At 39.6% G+C, this 27,033-nt stretch overlaps 2 protein-coding genes across 4 annotated transcripts in view; one reads left to right on the plus strand and one right to left on the minus strand.

Moving 5' to 3' along the window:
- The first annotated feature begins 4,477 nt into the window (after positions 1 to 4,477).
- ppp1r3db (protein phosphatase 1, regulatory subunit 3Db) lies at positions 4,478 to 6,597 on the plus strand. Its single transcript, XM_086294154.1, has 2 exons — positions 4,478 to 4,502; positions 4,671 to 6,597. Exon 2 carries the CDS (start codon positions 4,691 to 4,693, stop codon positions 5,582 to 5,584), a length of 894 nt encoding a protein of 297 aa, XP_086150280.1. The 5' UTR covers positions 4,478 to 4,502; positions 4,671 to 4,690; the 3' UTR covers positions 5,585 to 6,597.
- A 14,206-nt stretch (positions 6,598 to 20,803) lies between these two features.
- phactr3b (phosphatase and actin regulator 3b) overlaps positions 20,804 to 27,033 on the minus strand; it is a 60,243-nt gene continuing 54,013 nt past the window's right edge. The window contains exons 9-13 of one of the 3 annotated variants that reach the window (XM_086291297.1): positions 24,113 to 24,168; positions 22,915 to 22,976; positions 22,627 to 22,767; positions 21,833 to 21,909; positions 20,804 to 21,422 (exon numbers count right to left, since the gene is read on the minus strand). In XM_086291297.1, the coding sequence (XP_086147423.1) occupies positions 21,407 to 21,422; positions 21,833 to 21,909; positions 22,627 to 22,767; positions 22,915 to 22,976; positions 24,113 to 24,168 (352 nt within the window). In that variant the 3' untranslated portion in view covers positions 20,804 to 21,406. The remainder of the gene's footprint in view (positions 21,423 to 21,832; positions 21,910 to 22,626; positions 22,768 to 22,914; positions 22,977 to 24,112; positions 24,169 to 27,033) is intronic. The other 2 variants (XM_086291298.1, XM_086291299.1) reach the window with 2 other exon arrangements.

The raw sequence follows: 27,033 nt of genomic DNA on the forward strand, positions 1-27,033 counted from the left end.
GCAGTTTGTCTTGACACAACAATGGTAATCTCCACATGCTGACTTTTCTCTAAATAGATTTTCCACTTTAATTTTGACTTTATTCTTAAACTGATCAACAATATTTTCTTCTTAATGTGGCCCTAATACTCTGTTGTACTACAGATTTACAATATAACAGGAAAATGTGAAAGTTGTTTAAGAGGCCTAACCCTGCCTAATGGTTTTTTATCCATTTACACAACTGCAAAGTCTGCCAGTGTTTCTCCTTCCATTTTCATTTACCGTCTAGCCTTGTTTCAGTTGTCCCATAGTCACTTGTTGGCGTGTTCATGGGTAATTGCAAATTGCTTTCAAACCTTATTTACTTCCCATAGGTCAAGGCCACTTCATAGTTGGTCATGGTGACCTCCAAATCTATCATGAGCTCACAGCTCAGCTACTTCACCTGAGATAAGCTTGGACACGTCACAGTGTAGTTCAGATTGCTTACCAAGTTTTTGTCAGAATTTTTTAAAACGTAATTTTAAAGATAGGTGTGATGATACTTAATAACCTTGTTGTGATCATATCATTCAAAGATTTGGGAAAACACACAAGAGCAATAAGCCCAACTGTTTTATTCTAACTTCAGTCATACAAACCTAAGAAACTTGCTAAAAATCACCAATCATTTCAGTGCAGATCACACCTGCTAGTTCAGACCTGCAGTGAAGTGAGGAACATAAACAATACTTTCTACTGACTTTTTGGGTGAGGAGAATGAATTCTGTGCTTTATCAGACTGTACTAGACCTGCAGCTACCCTGTACAGAACAACACTGTCATAGTTCTTTGATTCAGCAGCTGGTGTGTTACTGACCTGCACACAGTCTAGCAGCATACCAGCCGTCACCATGCCCAGCCCTGCCAGCAGGTATGAAGGCAGCACCTGAAGGCAGATCACCCTTGATGACTCTCTGCAGGAAATGTGAAGCTTTGGCTCCTCCATCTTTTCATGACAGGGCAGCTATACAGCTTCTAAGATTGATGTTTGTTTTGCAAAGCTGCCAATGATCAGTGCTCACACAATCCAAACTGCTGCCAACCAGAAGAGCCCAAAGCTGTTTGAACTTCAATCGGTCAACCTGTCCTCCACACTTCTCTGTGATAAACGCAGGTATCTGTGCTAACGTGTGTTCAGTTGTTCTGTCTAGCAGAAAAACACATGATTTGTTCCTGTTTCTTTGGTTTAATCTATGAAAAAATGCCATTGATAACATAGTTTGACAGTTGTAAAATAGTATTTTTGAAACAACAAATTGTTTACCAAAGAGCTACTAACCAAAATTTATAAGAGTCAACATGCTTTGCAGTATGTATGCAAGCAATTTTGCACAAACTGGACAAGTGGAAGACTAAAAGAACATGTGACAGGCCTGACAAACTATCTACAGCAGAAGAACAGTAGCAAGTCATAAGAAACTGGAAAAAAAATTCAGCAAAGACCCGAGACAGTACATGCGTGATGCATCTCACCTTTCACCTGATCCATCTAATTTTTGCTCAGTCCTCATCAGAAATGATCTGCGGGGTCTTAAGTAGTCATACGTAAGAATGGCAAATGGGGAGAAAAGACTGATCGATGCCTAATTACACAAGAACTGGACTGAAAATTGGTGCCAACCAGTCTGATGGAGTGATTAGTCCAAATATAAAAGTTCTGGTTGGAGTTATTGTCAAAATTGAGAAAATTATAAATGCGAGTACCAAGATATCTGGAAACTGTCAGATTGACAGGGATTTTATTTTTCAGCATAACAGGGATCCCAAACAAATGGTCAAAGAAAAAGCATACGTGGATAGACAAACACAGAGTGGACCACTGAAAGTCACGCATTGGCCTCCCAGAGCCAAGAACTATTGTGGGATCATCTTGACAAAGAAAGGAACAAAAGGCAGTCAACATCCAAAGAAGAGCTTTGAATGTTCTTCCAGAAGCCTGGAGAATTATTCCTGAAGACTACTTCAAGAAAGCACAAAAAGAGAAGTTCAGTCTGTATTGAACAATAAAATGAAGGACTGTCGTTTGCCTAGCTAAATGTAATAACAAGAGGGGTGGCAAAAGCTATTTTCACAGTACTGTAATACAACTTTTAACTACTAGCTCTAATGCCATCATCATCTCTCCTTTTAAGTCTGCCAATGGATCTGTCCATCTTCATACATAAATATATGTAATATGTTGGAGTTCAATGTACCAATGGCTAGCTGGTGCTGCTTAATTCATTACCATGCTATGTCTGATATAAGCCTATTTTCCCACATAACAAAAAACAAACAACCTTAATAAATAAGTATCGTCTGCAGCCCCCGTGACCCCTACCAGGTTTGCAGGGGGGCTGCAGCCTATCTCAGCTATCACAGGGCGAGAGGTGGGGTACACCCTGGACAGGTGGCCAGTCTATTGCAGTAAGGTTACCCAAAACTAAAAAAATAGTCCTTTTTCAAGAAAACAAAAATGTATTACCAATTTAAAACTGTTCTGCAGCAATGAAGGTTGATCAAGTCTTGAAATCTGGTGCTACTAATTCCTACAGGTGCTCCAACTTTTCTGGATGACTTACTCCTCTGTCTGCATAAAAGCAGTGTTAGAACACACTGTGGTATCATACCCTTGTGAGCATCAGTTGAACACTATTGTACTGCAGAAAATAGTGTGTTGATACAAAAATGGCAAGAAAAAGGCAATTAACAGTGGAAGGGAGACAGACCATCATAACACATAAAATGTAGGTCTTTTCTACAGAGAAATGGCAAAGAAATTCAAGGTGTCAGTGAGTACAGTTCCTTCACCATCAAAGACTCAGAAACTGGAAAACTCTGACAGGAAGAGGTCTGGCAGACCCAAAGCCTCAACTGAATCAGAGGACAAGTTTCTGAGAGTTAACAGCTTGTGTGATAGGCGACAGGACAACAGCTTCAAGCACAGCTTCATAGTGGTCGTAGTAGCAAGTCTCAGTTTCAGCTGTGAAGAGAAGACTTCGAGCTGCAGGTTTGACAGGACGAGTTGCAGGAAGAAAGCCTTTGTTAAGATTTCAGAATAAGACTTGGCTTGCCTGGGCCATGAAACAACGCCATTGGACTACTGAAGACTGGAAGAAGGTGTTATGGATGAATCAAAATCTTCGGTTCATCACACAGGATCTTTGTGAGCCGTCGAGTAGGTGAAAGGATGGTTCCACAGTGTGTGGCATCAGTGTGATGGTCTGGGACTTTTTGCTGGATCCAGGGTCGGTGACTTGTACAGAGTGAGAGGCAGCCTGAACCAAAGCAGCTACCACAGCATTCTGCAGCGCCATGCAGTACCCTCTATGCACCTAGTTGGTCAGGGGTTCATCCTACAGCAAGATAATGACCCAAAACACGAGTCCAGCTATGACAGAACTACCTCGGGAAAAAAGAACAAGATGCTAAGCTTGAAAACATGGAGTGGTCAGCACAGACTCCAGACTTAAACCACATCAAGCTGGTTTGGGATGAACTGGACAGAAGAGTGAAAGCAAAGCAACCTACAAGTGTCACATTTATGGGAACTTCTGCAGCAGATATGGGAAGAACTTTCTGAAGAATATTTGACTTCTATTGAAGAAAGAACACGGGTGTGTTCAGCTGTTATATCTGCCAAAGGCGGCTACTTTGATGAGTCAAAAGTTTAGAATTTTGAACCATGATTTCTTTTTTAACTCCAGTTACTTATTTGTACTATGCTGAAACGAGATATTGAACTGCATAATTTTCAACAAACTGGAAAAATTGGGGTGTTCTAAAACTTCTGACTGGTAGTATAGGTGAAAAAGGCATCATTGAAACCCGTCCTCAGCCAATACACAAAATAAACTTGAAATTTTCAACATTTTTTTGCATCTCCGTGACTATTTATTTCAAGCCTAGTATCACCATACACCAATCCAGTCTAAACAATTAGAAATTCCCCTTTTCATAGTGTTTTGCTGCTGCAGTATGTTTCACCATTTTTAAGCTTGTAAATAATTACTGTTTCAGGTCAGCAACTATAAAGAAACAAGACAGGCATCTTCAGAGAACAGAGACACCGTCCTTCCCTGTCTGCTATAAATAAACACTCATCCCGTCCTCAGTCAGGGTCTCATGTTATATGTCAAGTGCTGAGATCAAAGGGTGTGAGCTACAAATTGGAGGTTATCGTCCAGATCTGGCTGTCAGTGGAGTCCCTTAGGCTGTTTATGGAATTATCTTTGCTAATTATTAACTGTTGGTGGCTTGCTATATCTTTATTAATACAAACCTCTCTAGAGTCTAGATAGAGAGATATAAAGAGGGGTTTTTATTTTCATTTTGGCTAAATATGTCTAGTCAGCCTTCCCGTGGAATCTCTGGCATTTGCTGGCAGAGGTGGTCTCCTCTTCTCTGTCATGTGGTTGCAGCTGGGTTCATAGCAAGTCCCGCATAGTGAACTAGGTCACACGCAAGAGACCTGCTCAACAACAAACACTGCTGTAAAGGTTTGATCCTGCTTGAACCAGTATAGCACAGAGCAATTTTAGATTTTAAGCATTTGAAAGATCATTTTGTCAAATATGTTTTGTGTAGAATTGGTGAATGCTTGTAGACTGTATGAGCAGTTGTGAATGAAATGTTTGGGTAATGCATTGGTTGCTTTGTTTCTCAAGGTGTTTCAGTTGTCACAAAAATGGATGGGGCTTCTTGTGAGAAGTCTTGGAACCAGCTTCAGTTCATGGGTGGCTCCAACAATGTATCCTCAACTAGAACCATCCGGCTACGGGACATTTATGATCCCAAACCTCAACCTCCCAAAGCCCCCGTCCGGATCCGCCCTCCAAGTCCAAGACCTCCACCCGTGAAGGAGCCCAGTTCAAGGCAAAGTCTTTCCAGCGATCCCTCAACCAAGACCATCATAAGGAGACGAGCTCAGTCTCTTCCATCGTCTGCAGAGCGCAAGAAGGAACTTAGGAGTGTACAGGTACGCTTTGTGGACTCACTGGGTCTTCAGTTAGAGGAAGTTAAGGTTTTCAAAGTTCAAGAGTGTCCCATTATACCCCAACATGTTATATTCAGGCTGCTGATGAGCTCTGAATTGGCTTTTGGGAAGTCCCTGGAGCTGTTACTGCCTTACTTCAAACCCTGTTTTCCTGAAAATATGGGTGCTCAGCCGGACTTCCTGACACGGCTGCACACACAGCGCGTGTGTCTTGAGCAGATCCTATGTTCAGAGCAGGGGATAACAGGCACCATACAAGTATTTAATGTAGCCTATGAGAAAGAAGTCACAGTACACTACTCTTACACCAACTGGAGAACACACACAAATACAGCAGCATCCTGGCTATCGAGTGTATACCGTGAGGGGTGTGACTCTCCAGTACTGGACGTCTTCAGGTTTCGTCTTCCTGTCCCACCGTTCGCTTTGCAGCCAGGGGCTAGCTTGGAATTTGCAATCTGCTACCACGTAAAAGGATCTGATTACTGGGACAACAACAACGGCAATAATTACAAACTTTCATGCCACAGCTACAAGGTGACCGTGCCAAGGGAGTGTGAAGATAGCATGCTACATTTCACCTGAGCAACCACATGGACGCGTGGAGAGGATGACACTAAATCCTTTGCAGCCAAACTTTTATCCATTATATTGCATTGTGTGGTGGACTGGAACTAAGCAAGCACAATTTCTAGGAATTTGCACTCAACCAGCTACTTTTAAATATCGCTAACATGCAAATTCTTCAGTTTATACCATCTACAAAAGAGCTAACATTAAAACCACCTGCCTCCAGTTATATAATTGTGCTGGGCAGTATCCAGGCAGAACACTGCATCTTAATAAGACAATGTTGTTTTTCACTTTATCTGTAATTAGTTTTAATGCTTTGTATGTTCAGTTACCGTTCAGAATGTCCATATTTTTCACAATATTTCAGCTCCATGTATCATTTTGGATGCTAAAATTTTGCTTTCACAGTAAGTCAAACAGCAGGTCCTCCACCTCTCATGCACAAGTAACATTTTCTTGTGTGAACCAGTCATTTAGTAATTTTGTGCCAAATGTACTAGAAAGTGGTGTCTCAATGGGCTGCCGTGAAATCTGAAAGAAGGTGCTGTGGGATTTTTAACTTCCTTGATAAAGTTTTGAGCTATTGGGCTATTAAAAGGTACTCAATGTGAATTCCTGTTTTTAAAAATAGTTAAAATGTTCTACATTTACTTAAATCAGATTGACAGAATACAACAGCAGCTATGACACCAACTGAAGCTGAACTAGTGCCATGCTCAAGTTTAGTGTAGTTTGTAGCTGAAGTGAAAGATGGCACAGTATGCTATATTTAAACAGGCAATGATTTTAAAACAGATTATTTTTCCATGCTGGTCTGGGAAAAGATCTCTTGAGGAAACTCAGTAGGTTTTGATAGAGATATCAAAGCTTTGAGACGACACACCTGCTGGTAAAATGCTCCCCAACGTCTACAGCTCTTCAGCGGTTTACAAATGAAACCTTATAAACAGACAGTGGAATAAGATGAACATGAATATAATGATGCCATTCAATTTATCTGATCAGCTGTCTTGTGTGTGTTTTGGTGAATTTGGTTTTGTAATCTGAATAAAAAAGTGTCAATTGGCATAAATCCACATTGTTTGTGAGCTTATATTATAAAGTATTTAAAAAAAATAAAGTGTACACACTGGGCCGAGACAACCCTGATGACATCACCTTGTAACAAATCAACACAACCTGGTGAGTAAAATCTGTGCCGCTGCATTTTAAGTCAGGAAAAGATCTGCATGTTCCTACTGGGCTTTTATTTAGACAAAACCACGGCCACCTCTGCACAAACTCACAAAATATTTTGCTCACTCTGCACTTTAACAAGTCTCGTGACCCATTTTCGTGACTGACAGTCTGAGTCGTCGCATCTTAACGCAGAAACTGCACAAGGTGATAAAACCTATTCTCTGTGCTGATTTCACACAGACGGAGTGGATGTCGTGAGCTGCTGGCTACACATAAGCTGCTTGTGCACTTTCTGCTTGACCCCATTCCTCTGGAGATCATTTTGTTGTAGGGAGAGCCTTAGATCCCAAACAGTGCTGACCTTTGACCAAGAAGTTTCCATAAATATGAGAGCACAGATTCCAGAGCACTTTCTGGCAGACGTGGTGTTTAGCTCACAGGAGGATATGTTTCCACCTGCATTAGTTGCCACAGCTGTGTGGCATGCTTTACACATGACAGCAGCTATGAGATGTGACCACCCAAGACCTCACAGAGCATATCAGGCAGGCATTTAAATACACCTGAGTATTTCCTTCTCCTGTTTCTTCACATTAATCTGATTAATGGATTTACTTTCTAGATCGTGCACTGTGGTTAATATGATTCTGCTGAAACAGTGGAAAACATAATCCATACAATACATATTTATGTATATCTTAAATGAGACCTAATATGAATTTCTTTATTTTCCGTCATATACATACTGTATAATGTTACAGCGGTTCATATTTAAAAAGGATTCAAAACAGAGCAAGGTAACGTTTAAATTTTCAGTATAAAAAAGCAGGCTGCAGATTTTTGGAACAATCGTCATGTCTCATTATCTTCTATGTGATTTGTAAAATGTCTGAAAGCACAAAAAATGCCAACCACTCCTCATTTACTCAATGCTGATATTTTTGTGGGGCACTAGATGGCGCAATTGCTCCAATTGTATGTTGATTTGAAATCCAGTTACTAAGTTTCACATTTTTGTTTAGGGTATGTGATGGAAAACTTCAGACAAAAGCCGCCATGGAAAAAAAACAAAAACCTCTGTTACAGAAGTGAAATGTTCCATTTCAAATGTTTAAAAGTAGCAACAAAAACAACATCAAACAATCAAAGGAGTTATAGCTTTAGTTACATTTTTATATGTTGCCACTGGATCATTGCTATATAAATACATACACGTAATACTCCAGGTGAAGCAAATTTAATCTAGCTTACACGTTTTTTGGGGAGGGGGACTTAAGATGTAACAATATCTCATATATGATGGGGTTGTTATGCGCCTCTGCAACTTCTACTATTCTTGCAATACAAATGATAAACTCTGGTGCCTCCACTTTATAATGCTGTGAAGAAATATAAAATTATGATTTCATTTATTAAGGGATGAAAGCCATCCAAGCCTACCTGGCTCTATGTGAAAAACTAATTGTTCCCACTTATTAAATCATGAATCAACTTTGATCGACCACATTTTTGAAAACCTCAGTTCAGTGTCCCCGAGTACTGCCAATCAAGAAATCACTTAAATAGAAGCTGTCTGACAAAGAGAAGTAGGCTGAAAGATCTCAGTCAATCATGCCACAATAGAAAGAAACAGCTGAGAAACAAAGTCATTGACATCCATCAGCCTGGAAGGGTTACAAAGCTATTTCTTAGGCTTGGAGAGACGTTGGGACAGTGGCGGGCCTTCCCAGGAGTTGCCGGACTACCAGTTACTCCAAGAGCACATCGACGACATGGGGTGGGAAGTTGTAAGAATTTCTCCATTATTATTCCTTTATCAATATTACTTATTGATTACATTCCTTACCAATTTTCTTACCAGTTGCCGTTGGGTTCTCATTGACAATCACCACCAGAAGCAACATTTCAAAGACGTTTCATTCATCCAAATTGACTGCATGCTGTGTAGTTCAATGTTTGTACATGTTGTGATCAGTGTCGGGGTTGTTACTCAAAAAAACTGAAGTTTTACACATATTATACAGAACACTTTTTGTAAAAGTAATGCAGTATTATTTCCAGGAGAAAATCATTTTTATACTATTCAATACGTTACTTTCATGTTTCTCCTTAAAACAATGTGAAAACATTGTCTCATAATTTCCATTTAACAATATAAACTTGAAGGCTCCAGTCTACATAAAAAAAACATAAAACCATAAATTTCACACCCGAGCCTCAACTCTCGCGGCCCGCTACCAAACTGGTCCGTGGCTCGGGGGTTGGGGACCGCTGCTCTATGTTACCACTTTTTCATCGCTTTCCCCTTTCTCATTTATAGTCCATTAGCCGAAACCAGAGCACATCTTCATCCTGTCTTCATCTATTTATGCCCTCACCCCAACCAGTCAGGGCAGATGGCCACCCCTTCCTAAGCCTGGTTCTGCTGGAGGTTCCTTCCCGTTAAAAGGGAGTTTTTCCTTCCCACTGTCACCAAAGGGCTTGCTCATAGGGTCATATAATTGTTGGTTTTTTTCTCTGTTTTCTTTGTTTACTGTAGGGGATTTACCTTACAGTATAAAGCGCCTTGAGGTGACAGTTGTGATTTAGCACTAAATAAATAAATTGAATTGAACTGAACTGAATTGAATAGCTGTTGTGCCAGTGTGGTGTTGCTGTTGTTGAGACACACTTGAATGCAGCCTTCCAGCGCTCTGGCTTTATTTTTGGGCCGTCATCTTGCGCTTGTTGTCGGTAGTTATATAAGAAGACACCATATTAGGAGCCTGCATGATGATCGGTGCTGACGTTCGCTTTGTAGACTGGCTTTGACTGAAATGTAAAAATTTATGGATTCGTTAGGATTCAAATAATTAATGTAACATCAAAAAGTCAGGAAGAAATGTATGTTTTCTGAGATAAAGGAGTTGTGTAACTTGTAATAGCAGTTTATTTTTAGTGTTCGTCATGTGATTGATTTCCTCAGATTGCTTCTACAGACGCAACTGCGTGGTTGAAAATAGCAGCTTCCGGGTAAGCGAGCTCCAACACATGACAACATTTGACTGTTTCAGGAGCAGATAGTCGTCACGCTTACCCTTGGCTACAAGCTGCAAAGCATATGTTCACCATGTGTGTTTGCCGCTGGACTTCAGCCATCTGAGGGACACTCCGGAAGTCAGGATATCCCCACATGCCTACGAGAGCATCCCTTACTCCTCCCACGCACCTCCACAGGTTTGGACCGGACTGCACCACCATCAGTGTTTCATTACTACACACAGCGAGAGGTCCTTGAGTATAGTGCACCTGCCATCTGCTCCTCCCAGGAAAAAGCCGGTGACTCATAACGTGTATGTTTATGTCAGAGAGGTGAAAGACACGGATCACGGTGTGTATGAAAAATGTGCCCATAGCCACTGCTCGTGTTTTGAAGCCTCAGCGGAAACAATAAAGGAAAAAAAAAGAAGGGAAAAACATTTTCTATGTCACAGTGACAGTGTTTTGATGCCGACATCTTGGCTTTTTGGAACCGGAAGTGTACCAGAAAAGCCCCAAGAGCCACAGCTTAAGTTAGCAAACTATATTTAGCTAGCTATATCTGTAAACTATAGGTGTGGGGTAAGTAACAGAAAATTGTGAAATAGAAATTCACTCACCTAAACTGCAGCAGAAACTTTGAGCTGGCGGACTGACCTCAGTAGTTCATAGGCTCCAGTTAGCAGACAGATTAGCACATCTGTCAGTCAAACTAGCCACGCCTCTAACGTTAACATTAAAGTTAGAAATTCATTACATTTAAAAATGGAGGGTATATCCAAAATAAAGTAAATACAGGGCCAGCGCTCTAAATACCGGTACCAATACTTTTACACTGTAAAGGCAGTTTAAGGGGAGAGCAGTGTCACGACTCATGACTTATGAGATGAATCATCATCAATTTGCAATTTCTTCACACGTTTAAATAACGACTAAATCGCTGGGATTTTTACTTTCTGCAACAATTAGTTAACACAACAAGCACATCTTTCAGCTCATCATTTATTCTTAAACTGGGTTTTGTTTTTGAGACCTGGGTCGTAAACATGCCTGTCTCTAAAGGACTGGGTCAGCTTCTGTTGTTTAAATGTACTATAGGCTAGGGCTGTTCATATATATCGGATGATGATATAAAAACATCTATCGTTTCATTTTATGCTATCGTTTCGTGGTGTCGCAAAATAAACTGTTTACGGCAATATTTTTTCATTATTTTGATGGTCACTGTAGTGGCTATATTAATTAGTGTGAATGCTTGAAAAGCATTCACAGTATTGTTATTCGAATCTTTATTAGTGTGAATGCTTGAAAAGCATTCACAGTATTGTTATTCGAATCTTTATTATTATTATTATATATTCCGTACGTTTTTTGGCATCTAACTCCTTCAAAACCGTTCAACTTAGAAAAACCATTCAAACACCGTTAGATTCCTATTCTTTTGGACAACACTGCTTCTAAATTTCATATTTTTAACATTTATATTTTTAATTTTATTCAACTTTATTCAACAAAAATTTATAATGTATTTCAATGGGGAGACCCTTCAAATTCTCATTCAACTTACTCATTTTTAAACTCTTACTACTTCCACATACATTGACATAGAGCCACCATTCAAACTTTAAAACGAAGACAAGACATTCAACTATTCAACTTGTATTTATCTTTTCAATATCTATTATACTTTTTCTTCAGTTCCAGTTTAAGTTTCATGATGTTTTTTCACCCGTTTCAGAGTTTATAATGGGTGTGTATGGGACGGAATGTTGGGGCTAGAGTGAGGCAGCTCAACTGCTAGAGTGAGAGGAGCAAAAAAATTAATCTTAAAATCTTTTTTAAAACTGCTGCTGTGTCCACAGCGTTTGCTCTACAGGTATGATTTTACCCTCAAAACGTAGCCATGGCTGTCCTCTTTCATCCAATGTGTTTACTATTGTACTAGGTGTTATGGTTCTTTCATAAATGTCACCAATGCACAGCCTCCTCCCTCCAACTCTTCCATAGACTCTAATGTTAAAATGGCTCAGAAGGTTCGTTTGAAAATCAGAAGAGCATGGTGTCTTTCCACTGTCACCACGTCCATATAATAAACTCCACAGGCATGAAAACTGAGAATTCAATAGACTAGAAACTGCTGTCGCTCACGGTGAAAGAATTTTGTCAATACGACTTTTACTTTTCATTTGGGAGCGATTTGTTTCGGCCTGACTTTTCTGTTCATTTTAAGCAGCAAAAGTGAGGCGCATGTCTGTGTACGTGTGTATGGAGCCATTGGGTGCAGTCACTATAGCAACCAGGCTCACACCTGCCTGCTTAACGAGCTCTCTCTCTCACTCTGCCAAGATTCATCTTAAACACTTCTCTTTCAACTGCTGCTATCTCCACAGTGTTACAGCCATCATTTTACCCTCAAAACGTCGCCATCGTTGTTCTCTTTCCAACATCTTGTCTTTCAAAGCTCAGGCATTTAAACTTTTTAAACTGTGTGGATCAAAGTGGAGGGATCACATTTGAGTCATTCAGTGATTCAAAGAATATGACCTTTTAATATTCATTCAGATGTTTTCTGACTCTAAATGTTCTTTTCTCATTTCTTAGGGTTTTCTAATTTACATTTAAAACATTTTCAGTTTTTTTCCAACTCCTTCTTCTGTGTAACCTTCAGCTTTTAGCAGTTCAGCACCTTTGTTTTCAGGTTAAATTCGTTTTTTTTTTTTTGTTTTTTTTTTAATCTCATTCAATATTTTTAACTCAAAATTCAGCAATTAATTCATTTCAGTGCATACATTCAGATTCAAGCATTCACACTGCAGTTTCTTCAGAAAATGCACTTTCTAGTTAGTGTGAATGCTTGAAAAGCATTCACAGTATTGTTCTTCAAATCTTTATTATTAGTGTGAATGCTTGAAAAGCATTCACAGTATTGTTGTTGTAATCTTTATTATTATTATTATTATTATTATTATATTTTATTCTGTATTCCGTACGTTTTTTGTAATCCTACTCCTTCAAAACCGTTCAACTTAGAAAAACCATTCCAACACCGTTAGATTCCTATTCTTTTGGACAACACTGCTTCCATTTTTCATATTTTTAACATTTATATTTTTAATTTTATTCAACTTTATTCAACAAAAATTTATAATGTATTTCAATGGGGAGACCCTTCAAATCCTCATTCAACTTACTCATTTTTAAACTCTTACTACTTCCACATACATTGACATAGAGCCACCATTCAAACTTTAAAACGAAGACAAGACATTCAACTATTCAACTTGCATTTATCTTTTCAATATCTATTATACTTTTTCTTCAGTTCCAGTTTAAGTTTCATGATGTTTTTTCACCCGTTTCAGAGTTTATAATGGGTGTGTATGGGACGGAATGTTGGGGCTAGAGTGAGGCAGCTCAACTGCTAGAGTGAGAGGAGCAAAAAAAATAATCTTAAAATCTTTTTTAAAACTGCTGCTGTGTCCGCAGCGTTTGCTCTACAGGTATGATTTTACCCTCAAAACGTAGCCATGGCTGTCCTCTTTCATCCAATGTGTTTACTATTGTACTAGGTGTTATGGTTCTTTCATAAATGTCACCAATGCACAGCCTCCTCCCTCCAACTCTTCCATAGACTCTAATGTTAAAATGGCTCAGAAGGTTCGTTTGAAAATCAGAAGAGCATGGTGTCTTTCCACTGTCACCACGTCCATATAATAAACTCCACAGACATGAAAACTGAGAATTTGGTAGACTAGACATTGCTGTCGCTCACAGTGAAAGAATTTTGTCAATACGACTTTTACTTTTCATTTGGGAACGATTTGTTTCGGCCTGACTTTTCTGTTCATTTTAAGCAGCAAAAGTGAGGTGCATGTCTGTGTCCGTGTGTATGGAGCCATTGGGTGCGGTCACTATAGCAACCAGGCTCACACCTGCCTGCTTAACGAGCTCTCTCTGCCACTCTGCCAAGATTCATCATAAACACTTCTCTTTCAACTGCTGCTGTGTCCACAGTGTTAAAGCCATCATTTTACCCTCAAAACGTCGCCATCGTTGTTCTTTTTCCAACATCTTGTCTTTCAAAGCTCAGAGATGTAAACTTTTTAAACTGTGTGGGTCCAAGTGGAGGGATCACATTTTAGTCATTCAGTGATTCAAAGAATATGACCTTTTAATATTCTTTCAGATGTTTTCTGACTCTAAATGTTGTTTTCTCATTTCTTAGGTTTTTCTAATTTACAATTAAAACATTTTCAGCTTTTTTCCAACTTCTTCTTCTGTGTAACCTTCAGCTTTTAGCAGTTCAGCACTTTTGTTTTCAGGTTAAATTCGGGTTTTTTTTTTTTTTATCTCATTCAAAATTTTTAACTTAAATTCAGTAATTATTTCATTTCAATGCATACATTCAGATTCAAGCATTCACACTGCAGTTTCTTCAGAAAATGCACTTTCTAGTTATATATTCCGTACGTTTTTTGGCATCTAACTCCTTCAAAACCGTTCAACTTAGAAAAACCATTCAAACATCGTTAGATTCCTATTCTTTTGGACATGACTGCTTCTACTTTTCTCATTTTTAACATTTATATTTTTAATTTTATTCAACTTTATTCAACAAAAATTTCCCATGTATTTCAATGGGGAGACCCTTCAAATTCTCATTCAACTTACTCATTTTTAAACTCTTACTACTTCCACATACATTGACATAGAGCCACCATTCAAACTTTAAAACGAAGACAAGACATTCAACTATTCAACTTGTATTTATCTTTTCAATATCTATTATACTTTTTCTTCAGTTCCAGTTTAAGTTTCATGATGTTTTTTCACCCGTTTCAAAGTTTATAATGGGTGTGTATGGGACGGAATGTTGGGGCTAGAGTGAGGCAGCTCAACTGCTAGAGTGAGAGGAGCAAAAAAATTAATCTTAAAATCTTTTTTAAAACTGCTGCTGTGTCCACAGCGTTTGCTCTACAGGTATGATTTTACCCTCAAAATGTAGCCATGGCTGTCCTCTTTCATCCAATGTGTTTACTATTGTCCTAGGTGTTATGGTTCTTTCATAAATGTCACCAATGCACAGCCTCCTCCCTCCAACTCTTCCATAGACTCTAATGTTAAAATGGCTCAGAAGGTTCGTTTGAAAATCAGAAGAGCATGGTGTCTTTCCACTGTCACCACGTCCATATAATAAACTCCACAGACATGAAAACTGAGAATTCAGTAGACTAGAAGCTGCTGTCGCTCACGGTGAAAGAATTTCGTCAATACGACTTTTACTTTTCATATGGGAACGATTTGTTTCGGCCTGACTTTTCTGTTCATTTTAAGCAGCAAAAGTGAGGTGCATGTCTGTGTACGTGTGTATGGAGCCATTGGGTGCGGTCACTATAGCAACCAGGCTCACACCTGCCTGCTTAACGAGCTCTGCCTGCCACTGTACCAAGATTCATCTTAAGCACTTCTCTTTCAACTGCTGCTGTGTCCACAGTGTTAAAGCCACCATTTTACCCTCAAATTGTCGCCATTATTGTTCTCTTTCCAACACCGTATCTTTCAAAGCTCAGGCATTTAAACTTTTTAAACTGTGTGGATCAAAGTGGAGGGATCACATTTGAGTCATTCAGTGATTCAAAGAATATGACCTTTTAATATTCATTCAGATGTTTTCTGACTATAAATGTTCTTTTCTCATTTCTTAGGGTTTTCTAATTTACATTTAAAACATTTTCAGTTTTTTTCCAACTCCTTCTTCTGTGTAACCTTCAGCTTTTAGCAGTTCAGCACCTTTGTTTTCAGGTTAAATTCGTTTTGTTTTGTTTTGTTTTTTAATCTCATTCAATATTTTTAACTCAAAATTCAGCAATTAATTCATTTCAGTGCATACATTCAGATTCAAGCATTCACACTGCAGTTTCTTCAGAAAATGCACTTTCTAGTTAGTGTGAATGCTTGAAAAGCATTCACAGTATTGTTCTTCTAATCTTTATTATTATATCATCTTCCGTACGTTTTTTGGCATCTAACTCCTTCAAAACCGTTCAACTTAGAAAAACCATTCAAACACCGTTAGATTCCTATTCTTTTGGACATGACTGCTTCTATTTTTCTCATTTTTAACATTTATATTTTTAATTTTATTCAACTTTATTTAACAAAAATTTATAATGTATTTCAATGGGGAGACCCTTCAAATCCTCATTCAACTTACTCATTTTTAAACTCTTACTACTTCCACATACGTTGACATAGAGCCACCATTCAAACTTTAAAACGAAGACAAAACATTCAACTATTGAACTTGTATTTATCTTTTCAATATCTATTATACTTTTTCTTCAGTTCCAGTTTAAGTTTCATGATGTTTTTTCACCCGTTTCAGAGTTTATAATGGGTGTGTATGGGACGGAATGTTGGGGCTAGAGTGAGGCAGCTCAACTGCTAGAGTGAGAGGAGCAAAAAAATTAATCTTAAAATCTTTTTTAAAACTGCTGCTGTGTCTGCAGCGTTTGCTCTACAGGTATGATTTTACCCTCAAAACGTAGCCATCGCTGTCCTCTTTCATCCAATGTGTTTACTATTGTCCTAGGTGTTATGGTTCTTTCATAAATGTCACCAATGCACAGCCTCCTCCCTCCAACTCTTCCATAGACTCTAATGTTAAAATGGCTCAGAAGGTTCGTTTGAAAATCAGAAGAGCATGGTGTCTTTCCACTGTCACCACGTCCATATAATAAACTCCACAGGTATGAAAACTGAGAATTCAGTAGACTAGAAGCTGCTGTCGCTCACGGTGAAAGAATTTCGTCAATACGACATGTACTTTTCATATGGGAACGATTTGTTTCGGCCTGACTTTTCTGTTCATTTTAAGCAGCAAAAGTGAGGCGCATGTCTGTGTCGTGTGTATGGAGCCATTGGGTGCGGTCACTATAGCAACCAGGCTCACACCTGCCTGCTTAACGAGCTCTCTCTCACTCTGTGCCAAGATTCATCTTAAACACTTCTCTTTCAACTGCTGCTGTGTCCAGAGTGTTACAGCCATCATTTTACCCTCAAAACGTCGCCATCATTGTTCTCTTCCCAACACTGTGTCTTTCAAAGCTCAGACATTTAAACTTTTTAAACTGTGTGGATCAAAGTGGAGGGATCACATTTGAGTCATTCAGTGATTCAAAGAATATGACCTTTTAATATTCCTTCAGATGTTTTCTTTTTTGTTTTTAGTCTAAATTACTTTTCTCATTTCTTAGATTTTTCTCATTTACATTTAAAACATTTTCAGCTATTTTCCAACTTCTTCTGTGTGGTTTTCAGCTTTTAGCAGTTCAGCACTTTTTTTTTCCGGGTACAAATTTCTGTATTTTTCATCTCATTCAACATTTTTAACTTAAAATTCAGCAATTAATTCATTTCAGTGCATACATTCAGATTCAAGCATTCACACTGCAGTTTCTTCAGAAAATGCACTTTCTAGTTATTATTATATATTCCGTACGTTTTTTGGCATCGAACTCCTTCAAAACCGTTCAACTTAGAAAAACCATTCAAACACCGTTAGATTCCTATTCTTTTGGACATGACTGCTTCTATTTTTCATATTTTTAACATTTATATTTTTAATTTTATTCAACTTTATTCAACAAAAATTTCCCATGTATTTCAATGGGGAGACCCTTCAAATTTTCATTCAACTTACTCATTTTTAAACTCTTACTACTTCCACATACATTGACATAGAGCCACCATTCAAACTTTAAAACGAAGACAAGACATTCAACTATTCAACTTGTATTTATCTTTTCAATATCTATTATACTTTTTCTTCAGTTCCAGTTTAAGTTTCATGATGTTTTTTCACCCGTTTCAGAGTTTATAATGGGTGTGTATGGGACGGAATGTTGGGGCTAGAGTGAGGCAGCTCAACTGCTAGAGTGAGAGGAGCAAAAAAATTAATCTTAAAATCTTTTTTAAAACTGCTGCTGTGTCCACAGCGTTTGCTCTACAGGTATGATTTTACCCTCAAAATGTAGCCATGGCTGTCCTCTTTCATCCAATGTGTTTACTATTGTACTAGGTGTTATGGTTCTTTCATAAATGTCACCAATGCACAGCCTCCTCCCTCCAACTCTTCCATAGACTCTAATGTTAAAATGGCTCAGAAGGTTCGTTTGAAAATCAGAAGAGCATGGTGTCTTTACACTGTCACCACGTCCATATAATAAACTCCACAGACATGAAAACTGAGAATTCAGTAGACTAGAAGCTGCTGTCGCTCACGGTGAAAGAATTTTGTCAATACGACTTTTACTTTTCATTTGGGAACGATTTGTTTCGGCCTGACTTTTCTGTTCATTTTAAGCAGCAAAAGTGAGGCGCATGTCTGTGTACGTGTGTATGGAGCCATTGGGTGCGGTCACTATAGCAACCAGGCTCACACCTGCCTGCTTAACGAGCTCTGCCTGCCACTGTACCAAGATTCATCTTAAGCACTTCTCTTTCAACTGCTGCTGTGTCCACAGTGTTACAGCCATCATTTTACCCTCAAATTGTCGCCATTATTGTTCTCTTTCCAACACCGTATCTTTCAAAGCTCAGGCATTTAAACTTTTTAAACTGTGTGGATCAAAGTGGAGGGATCACATTTGAGTCATTCAGTGATTCAAAGAATATGACCTTTTAATATTCATTCAGATGTTTTCTGACTCTAAATGTTCTTTTCTCATTTCTTAGGGTTTTCTAATTTACAATTAAAACATTTTCAGCTTTTTTCCAACTTCTTCTTCTGTGTAACCTTCAGCTTTTAGCAGTTCAGCACCTTTGTTTTCAGGTTAAATTCGTTTTTTTTTTTTTGTTTTTTTTAATCTCATTCAATATTTTTAACTCAAAATTCAGCAATTAATTCATTTCAGTGCATACATTCAGATTCAAGCATTCACACTGCAGTTTCTTCAGAAAATGCACTTTCTAGTTTCTTTAAGTTCTCTCTTTCTCTTATATTTAATATAACCACACTACAGACAGACAAGCGCCTGTTTTTATGTGTTATCGTTAGCAACAAGGACGGTAACAGCATCGCGTTTCCGCTTGTTTATTTTCCACTTAAACCTTTCAAATTAAAGCTCAAGATCCTGTTGAGACTTTTCAAAATAAACTGAATTACGTGAAAGATGCAGAGTGTTTACGGATGAGAAGTAAAAAAGAGCCGCCAGGTGCTAAAAAATAAACCTTAGACTCAAACGTTAGAACAGGCTTTTCCCCGCAGCACGCCGTGTAATAAATACTCACAATGAAAACGGCGGCCGTTACAACTTATGTCTAAAAATGTATCGTTTCATGCATCGGTTAAAACACTCGACTCCAGCTACATGACGCGCAGCTGGAAACACTTCACGCAAGTCGAGCTGCCCGAGATTCACAGAATTTACAGAAAATGTTACATTTTTGTCATTTATATCGTTATCGGACGATAGATGTCTTATATCGGGATATGAGATTTTGGTCATATCGCACAGCCCTACTATAGGATATAAATTAAATTGACATGGCAGTCAACACAAGAAGATTCAGACATTTTTCATAGTGCATGTTTGTTGTGCGTCTTCTCACCCTCTCCCCGAAAAATAATTTAACACAATTCAGTGGTCTACATATTGATCTTAGATGATAGTAAAAGTATTGATCCTTTCACACTAGTATTGATTGAATATAAATACAAGAGTTGGCTTCGATACTATCGATTTTTGGATTGATCCATCCACCGCTTAAGGAGGGAAACTAACCACAGAGACCAGACATTTTATGTAGCAGGTTGTGAGGTAGTGATTTAATAGCTGAAGATGGGCCTATGAACATGGTCGTCTGAAGACTTAAGAACCTCTGCTTTATAAACCCCCTGTTACATAAAGTATGTTAGTGAGATAGTTCTAAACAGTGAAAAAACATTTGTTTGGGTAAACCTCTTTCTTCTGGCAGTTCTAGCTCCATTTTTCAACTGTAGTGAAATACCATACTGTAAATATTAGGGACTTCATCACAGCATCTGCCAGTTTGATTAAAGTCCCCCGATAGTCCCAACCACGGCAACCAGCTCCTAACAATAAATACTTTAACAACGCTTTTAACATCTAGTTTGGAAACGGAAATAGTTGTCATCAAGGGACCGTGTCCTCAAGTAAATCCTTAACTGACCAATCGGCACGCATTGCAGAATGATAGAGTAGAATGGGAAAAATTGGCTTTTGCAAGAAAAACAGCAGGAAATAGGTGGTATTTACATTTCGGACACATTAGCAATAATGTATTTGGGAAGAACTAAAACTCTAGACGCAGGTATAAATAATTGTTTTAGCCATTTAGCTTTTGTCTCTGTTCACTTCTATTCCCTGAGAGTCAGTGAGAGGGTCAGCAGGAAGTGCTTTATTTTTCAGCCTCTGATATTTCCACTTGACTGAAATGTTACATTAGGAGGGTTAGTTTATTTTTTATTATTATTTTTTAATATCAGGTAAGAGGCTTCTAATCTCTGAAAGCGGCTTTTCACTCACCTCACTTGCACCTGCTTCGCCTACCATTTTAATGCGTTTGTCATGTAATATTCAGGTTTGACACAACGGTTCGTTCTTATTCCCGTTCCTGTGTCGCCGCATTAAAGCTCATTAGATCAGCAGCTCGCTGCAAATTGGACAAATGCAGTCAGGTGAGCTTGTTTTCACGAGGGAGTTTAAACCCACATGACGTCCCCGGCACAGAGAGCCATTTGTGCGAGGATGACAAAGCGTGAGGATAAGAAACAGGTCACTGCCTGCATTCTGCCAACTAATTGCTGCTTCATCTGATGTGACGAGACGAACTTCACTCAAATGTTATAAATCTAAAACTGACATAAATCTAGGGGATTACAACCCATTCATCAGCCGTAGCCAGCTATCATCCGTCAGCCTAATTCTGACCTCTGTGAGGAAAAAAACAACTTTGAATCACATTTCTAAAATATCCCACATATCTCTTGTGCTTTTTGATATTAAAATATGATCTGAAACACACACAATGTACACACAAGACCAGGAGAGTTTGTTTTTACAAATTTGAAAGCCTGTATTGTGCAGACAATAAATAGTGCTTACAAAGGGATTTTCATCTTGTACACAGACAAGATTTCTGTTTAAGAACATGTACACTGTCGATATGAAAATCATCATCAACTGAATCAGCTCCGACACAGCTCGGGGATGTGACTACTGATACTGGAGTGGGATTGGTCGACTCGGTCACATGCACGTGCCCCCCCTCCCGTGTCAAAAAAAGAGCGTCTTTTAAAAGAGTCCGTTTACAAAAACAAAAAGAAGTCAATGCTTTGTTTATTATGGCGAATGCGCAACCTCAGCTCTTCCTGCTCCGCTGACGAGGTGAAGTGAGGGTTAAGGAGATGGTCTTCTGAGCAGAAGTGGAGCTTGCTGCATGCCCCCCCCCCCTGTCCTTCTGCTGGCAGATCCATTTCTAGAGACATAGCCTCCAAAGGTTCAACGGACCCAAATATCAGGACACCCAGTGGCTGCAGGCCAATGGAAGACTTTGTGCAAGGTCTTCACTAAAGAAACCAGATTTAAGCAACTCTTCACAGAAGAAACCTTGCTAAGGCCGGTGGAACCTGCGAAGCAGAAAAGGGGGGAAAGAGTGAGCATGGTTTCATCAATCAACAGTCCTATTATTACCAAATGGACAGGGCACTTAAAAAAATGGGGTCTTGCGTAAGCACAACCCCAGCTAATTCTTTTTTTTTTTTAGCTACAGACAGTCCTGACAGAAGCAAAACGTAAGCTGAATATGTGCAGACATTCATTATGGCCAAGAGGTGGTGCAAATTTTTCCCCCCCCCATCTCAAGGGCCCCGGCTGCAGCTAAATTTAAGCTCTACTCTGCAGGGTGTGCACTCATTGATGTTGAATAATGCACTTTCCATTCTTTGCACAATGTCAAACCGAACCCCGTCCGCTAACAGTAAAGCTAGCATAAATATAAAGAAAGGAAGCACCGGTGACGCCGTGCTCACACACTGACCTTGTCAGATGCTTGCTCGAAGAATGAACTTCCATCTCGTTGCTTTTGAACTCGTTCAGCTCCTTCCGTATCGCCGCCTGCGAAAACAAAAGCAACATCAAGCGTGAGCCCAGGTGTGCCCTCCCTCGAAACCCAAACGCGGTCGCTCAGGTGGTGGAGCTCAAATTAGGGGGGAACATCTGTTGTTTGGGCTCAGATTATATAAGCTTACATGGGTTTTTAGGAAGTGAAAAAAAAAGTGAAAGTGGCCCAAACTGAATGCAAATAAATGCGCATTAATGGGAAACCAGGAGCAACAATATAACCATCTTCCTCCTCTCACCCCTACCAGTCACAACAGTTGGGTGACCCTGCCCGAGTATGGTTCTCTTCCTGTTAAAAGGGAGTTTTTCCTTCCCATTGTTGCCAAGAGCCAATTTATAGTTCTGACTGTTGGTGTGCTCTCTGTTATTGGAAGGTTGTTACTTTACAGTTTAAAGCACCTTGAGGAAACTGTTACTGTGATTTGGTGCCATATAAATAATTTGAATTGATCTGAATTATGTGATGGATTAACCAATTGCAAATTATACATTTATGAATATTTATTGGGTCAAGAAGAAACACTGTCCAATAGGATCTAATGATTGGCAATCATCCAACAATCAAATACCGGATGCTAAATCATCTTTTTTATAAATACCCTCCAAAAAAGGAGACAACACAACAATTAAACAACAACAAAAAAAAGAGACGTTTAAAGACTATGTGCTTTAAAAAAAAAAAAAAAACAACAGTGAAGAAGTTTCAGCTACCTTGTCAGCAGCTGACAGTCTGGTCCAGGGCTTGTCGGCTCTCCTGTCATAGTCCTGAGCTTTGGCCACTTCCACATAGTCGCTGAAACGAATTAGGATCTTTCTGTCCCGCAACTCATCTACCGTCGGCCGCTGGTTCAACTGGAAAACAAAACAAAACAACCAAATGGTTTCAGCTTATTCATGCAATCAATGGAATTGGTGATAGAAGCTAAATATTTTTTATAAAGCAACAGTGAGTGTGCTGTTGGGGTTCCTGCAGTGAACCCAAACATGGGAAATTCTTACCTTTCTGTTCAGCCGCTGTTTGATCTCCCTCCTCTCCTCCTGCTCAGTCTGGTCATTTCTCTCTGTTGACACATGAAAGGACAAACATTAGATGTGAAAAATGAGGCAAAATGATAGACGCTCAGGTAATCTGTCTGTGATTAACAGAGCCAGTGTGTCTGATCCTCCTTGCAATCAATATCCCCTAGTGAGCCAGCGTGCAGCAGCGCTCAGGAGAAGGAATGCAAGTCAGTCAGAGAGCGAGACTGGAGCAGATTAGGTCTCTAATAGGATTGATCTTTATTATACAGCCCAGAGATCCCTCAATGTCACTTCATTTATTTTTAATCTCGTTTCATTTGAAATTTTGGTCAACTAGTCTGGCAGCTTAAAGCAGGGCTGGCACCTGAGCGCATTTCTTTCTTTTTCATTCAACAGGAAAACACGATTCCAAATATTAAAATTTTTTGAATGTTCTGTGCTAGACAGTGCGTGTCATGCCAAAGGGCTAGCTGTTTGGCTTAAACACATGCCCCTGTGTGGAGAGAGAAAGGGGCAGCTGTCGAGGGCTCACAGGTGGCTCAGAGACACACAGATGTACAAAATCTAGGTCTCCTCACACACTCTTTCATAAGCGTTCTGTTCTTTCAGGGCAGCGGGACTAATTCCACTGCTTGGAGCGCTACAATCAAACAATTTCTTGCTGCAAAAATGCAGTTAGAACCACAGTGAAGTATGTTCTTATTACTGGGACTGCACGGGAACAATTTCCACATAATACGTGGACACTGTGTAATCAGAGGGGGACCGTTATCTGCTGAAAAAAGAGAATTTGGCCATGATAACTACAGCCTCCTACAAACAAAAAGCAGAGCTGCCATTCTCAATTCAATTCAAAACTTTATTGATCCTGAAGGTTGACCCCGAAGGAAATTGGGTAATGACTGATTATGAAGCTTTCCGTCATTATCCACTTATTTAAAAATATTATCTATTTGTCCATGTGGCATGAGAGTCCAAAGTAACTTATTAAAGTAGTATTAAAGATATATGAAACGACCAAAGTCTGAAATAAATAAGAAGTGGACCATTAAGTCAATGTAAACTCCGGGAGCACCTGACTGTAATATTACAATTAGGATCAGAAACTTCGTTTTTTAAGACGCAGGCCTGCCATGAAGTGGGAGTGGAAAGCTCCGTGGATGCTCGCTTTACTTACGCTTCAAAATGTTCCGGCTCTCCAGCTCCTCCACTGCCGGCCTCTGGCTCAGTCTCCTGCGGAAAAACACCAGAATTACGTTCTGGACCATGTTTTCCTCCCACAGCACCCGTCAATAGTCTTTTCAGTCCTTTCACTGCTACTAGCACTTGGCGCGCTTGTGCCGGTGCGCAGAGCGCCGAGAGCTGCGCATCCAAAACGCGTTCCACCTCGAGTCCGACGCGCTGCTCGTTTTGGTCTTTGAAGTATTACAACTCCACATCGGGAACTCAAAGTCAGGCCCCGCGTTTCGCAGCTCCGTGGAAAGGAAATAATGTGAGATTGTCCCTGACTCTGCTCCGTTTGGAGGCTGCTCGAGCAGACGCTGAGTTTAGAGAGCGAGGAGCGCTGGTTGGCTGCTCGGTGGAGTCCCCGCGGACGTTCGGGGGATGAGGAGAGAGCTCTGCGATGCGCGCTGAGTGGACTGAGAGTGGTGCAGCACCGCCTGCCTCCTTTTTAGCTCACTACTAATGTGAAGGGGTGGGACTGAGGAGGAGATTCCCTGTGTACCCACTCACACGCAACACACGCACACACACAGACGGCTGCGATGAAGCGAGCTGTTCTGTATTGAAACACGTTTACAGGATCAGGGGCATTTCCAGGAATTTAACATGGGGTGGTAGAGGAGCATCAACGAAAGAGGGGGATTAGAAGAAATATATAACAAAAGGGGAAAAAGAAAATTACTGCCTAAAATTTAGTGGACAATTTAGCAACTAACAATGCGGTTTTTTCTTTTATGGACAGACCAAATACGCGTTAGTAACGACATTTTAACGACAAAAAAAGCTATAAAATGCAGATCTGTTAGTTTATTCTCATTAACTGTTTTATTTTTTGTAAGGTAAAGATGCTACAGCCATACAGAGAAAATCCCTCTGAGCAATCACTTGGGAAGGGAAAAACTCCCTTTTAGCAGGAAGAAACTTCCGGAACCAAATTCAGAGAGCGGTTGGGAGCGCAGGACAGGCCAGAAACATTTATTTAGCGCAAGAATTTCAGAAAACCGTGAAAGCTTAACCCCATTTGAAATCCTAAAATTATGCGTTCTGCCCACTTCTTAAGACTTTTTCATTTTCAGCAAAGAAATGTAAGACAAAGGAAACATCCCCACTGTTGACAACCTCCAAGCAATACATTTTTTGGCATTTTCTTTCCAATAAATTAATTAAATAAGTAACTGTTCTGCAATTGACTGGCCTAATCAGTCCAGCACTAACAATGCAGTCATGTGGGCAGATGCTCAGCCCTACATACAAGCTGTACTCATGTGTTAATTCCTTGCAGCTTTTGAGCGGTTTGACAGACTCAGATTTCTACACCATTCAACATCATCTGATGTTTATGATTCCCTTCTATCATACATTTCCGCCCTGCCACCTATACATATACAGATTCATAGAAAATGTTCATTTTTTATGATTCTGTTTACATTTAGTTCTTTCAAAATAGGCTCAAGGTATTAAAAAGAAATCCTTGTTGGCTTCTACTGCTCTTTGCATATGTAGGACAGCATTAACAGACTGTCCAGCTGCTCAGAGGGGAAAGATTCCAGCTGTAACAGCAGTTACAGCCACTAATGTGATGCAAAGTGATCCTGAACACTGCGCGGAGAAAAAGCACCTTCCCTCATTTAGCAAAAGGTTAAACTCTGCTGTCCCAACTTGTGTACAAAATAGTCCATCGCTGACCAAAGATTGTCTGAGGGAAGATAAGTCACCATGTGGCACAGTCATAGCAAGCATTTACATACTGTACTCCTATCACCTCCAACAGACACATCGAAATCTAGCTGATGCAGTCAGTTTTCACGTCTCCTTAATCCAGTTCAACTGTCATTCATATCATATAACGATTAAAAGCAGCCAACTTAAGTCAAAGTTCAGTAAATACCAGGGATCTCTGGCATAAACATGAATCAGTGATTACTTTCAAATTCTGTTTTGAGTGCGTTGGGTAGCTGTTACTGTATCATGGTAAATGCATCATGTATGTATCAGAGTAGGACTGTGCAAAAATCCTTGTACTTGACCATTTTCAGAGGTTTTGTTTGTTTACCAACTTAACACTAACCTATGAGTCATTCAACCATAAAAAAAAAAGGCATCAGACTCAAGGAATGAATCGATGTTTGTCTACACATAACAGACAACTTAGCAAAGAATCAGTTTTAAACAGTATCTTTAGACACTTTGTAACCATCAGTCTGTCTCAAAAACATCATTCATTCTGTATTTCTGTACCTGAATCTATGGAAAATGCCGCAGATAACAGTCTGACAGGCATAAACTAGTATTTTTTAACCCAATGAGATATTAGCTGAAAATGTGGTATATCTTAGCATGGTGTGCATTGAGTCTTTAAAAAAATGTGAGGAAACTGGAAAAGTGGAGGCCAAAAAATGCACCGAGCAAATAACAGAAAAATTTCACAAGCTGCAGCATTTGTAGCGCAGGCCTAAAATAAGCCCGTCCTGTGATGGCGTCAGCTGTAACTGGGATCTCAGACGACTAGCAATACAGGACCACAGACGCGGCGGCACTGGAGGCCTGCAAGGAGTCAGCGTGCTAAATGGAGCGGAGCTGTACTTGGATGTGTGGCGTGCGGCACAAAACCGTTCAGGTCAGCAGCACTTCCCTTGGTTCGCGGAGCAAGTCATATGAGCTGCAGCAGGCGAAAGGGTATCAGATGTATTTTGCGTTAGAAAATTTAGGTGCAGTGGATTAAAATCAAATACTTAATGCAAGCTGCATAAAAGCACGAGTGAGTCAGCCTGTTTTTGTATTTTGCCAAAAAATCCTAATGGGCTATTAGTCACAGACTCCTGCAGCGATGTGCGCTTCACAAGTGCTCGCCCACTCTGTTTGGGCAGAGGTAAA

Source organism: Aulonocara sp. 'chitande type north' Nkhata Bay, linkage group LG5 (genome assembly GCF_057382095.1).
Source record: "Aulonocara sp. 'chitande type north' Nkhata Bay isolate Kocher_YH1m ecotype deep benthic linkage group LG5, A_spYH_male_GT1.1, whole genome shotgun sequence".
Classification (NCBI taxonomy): domain Eukaryota; kingdom Metazoa; phylum Chordata; class Actinopteri; order Cichliformes; family Cichlidae; genus Aulonocara; species Aulonocara sp. 'chitande type north' Nkhata Bay.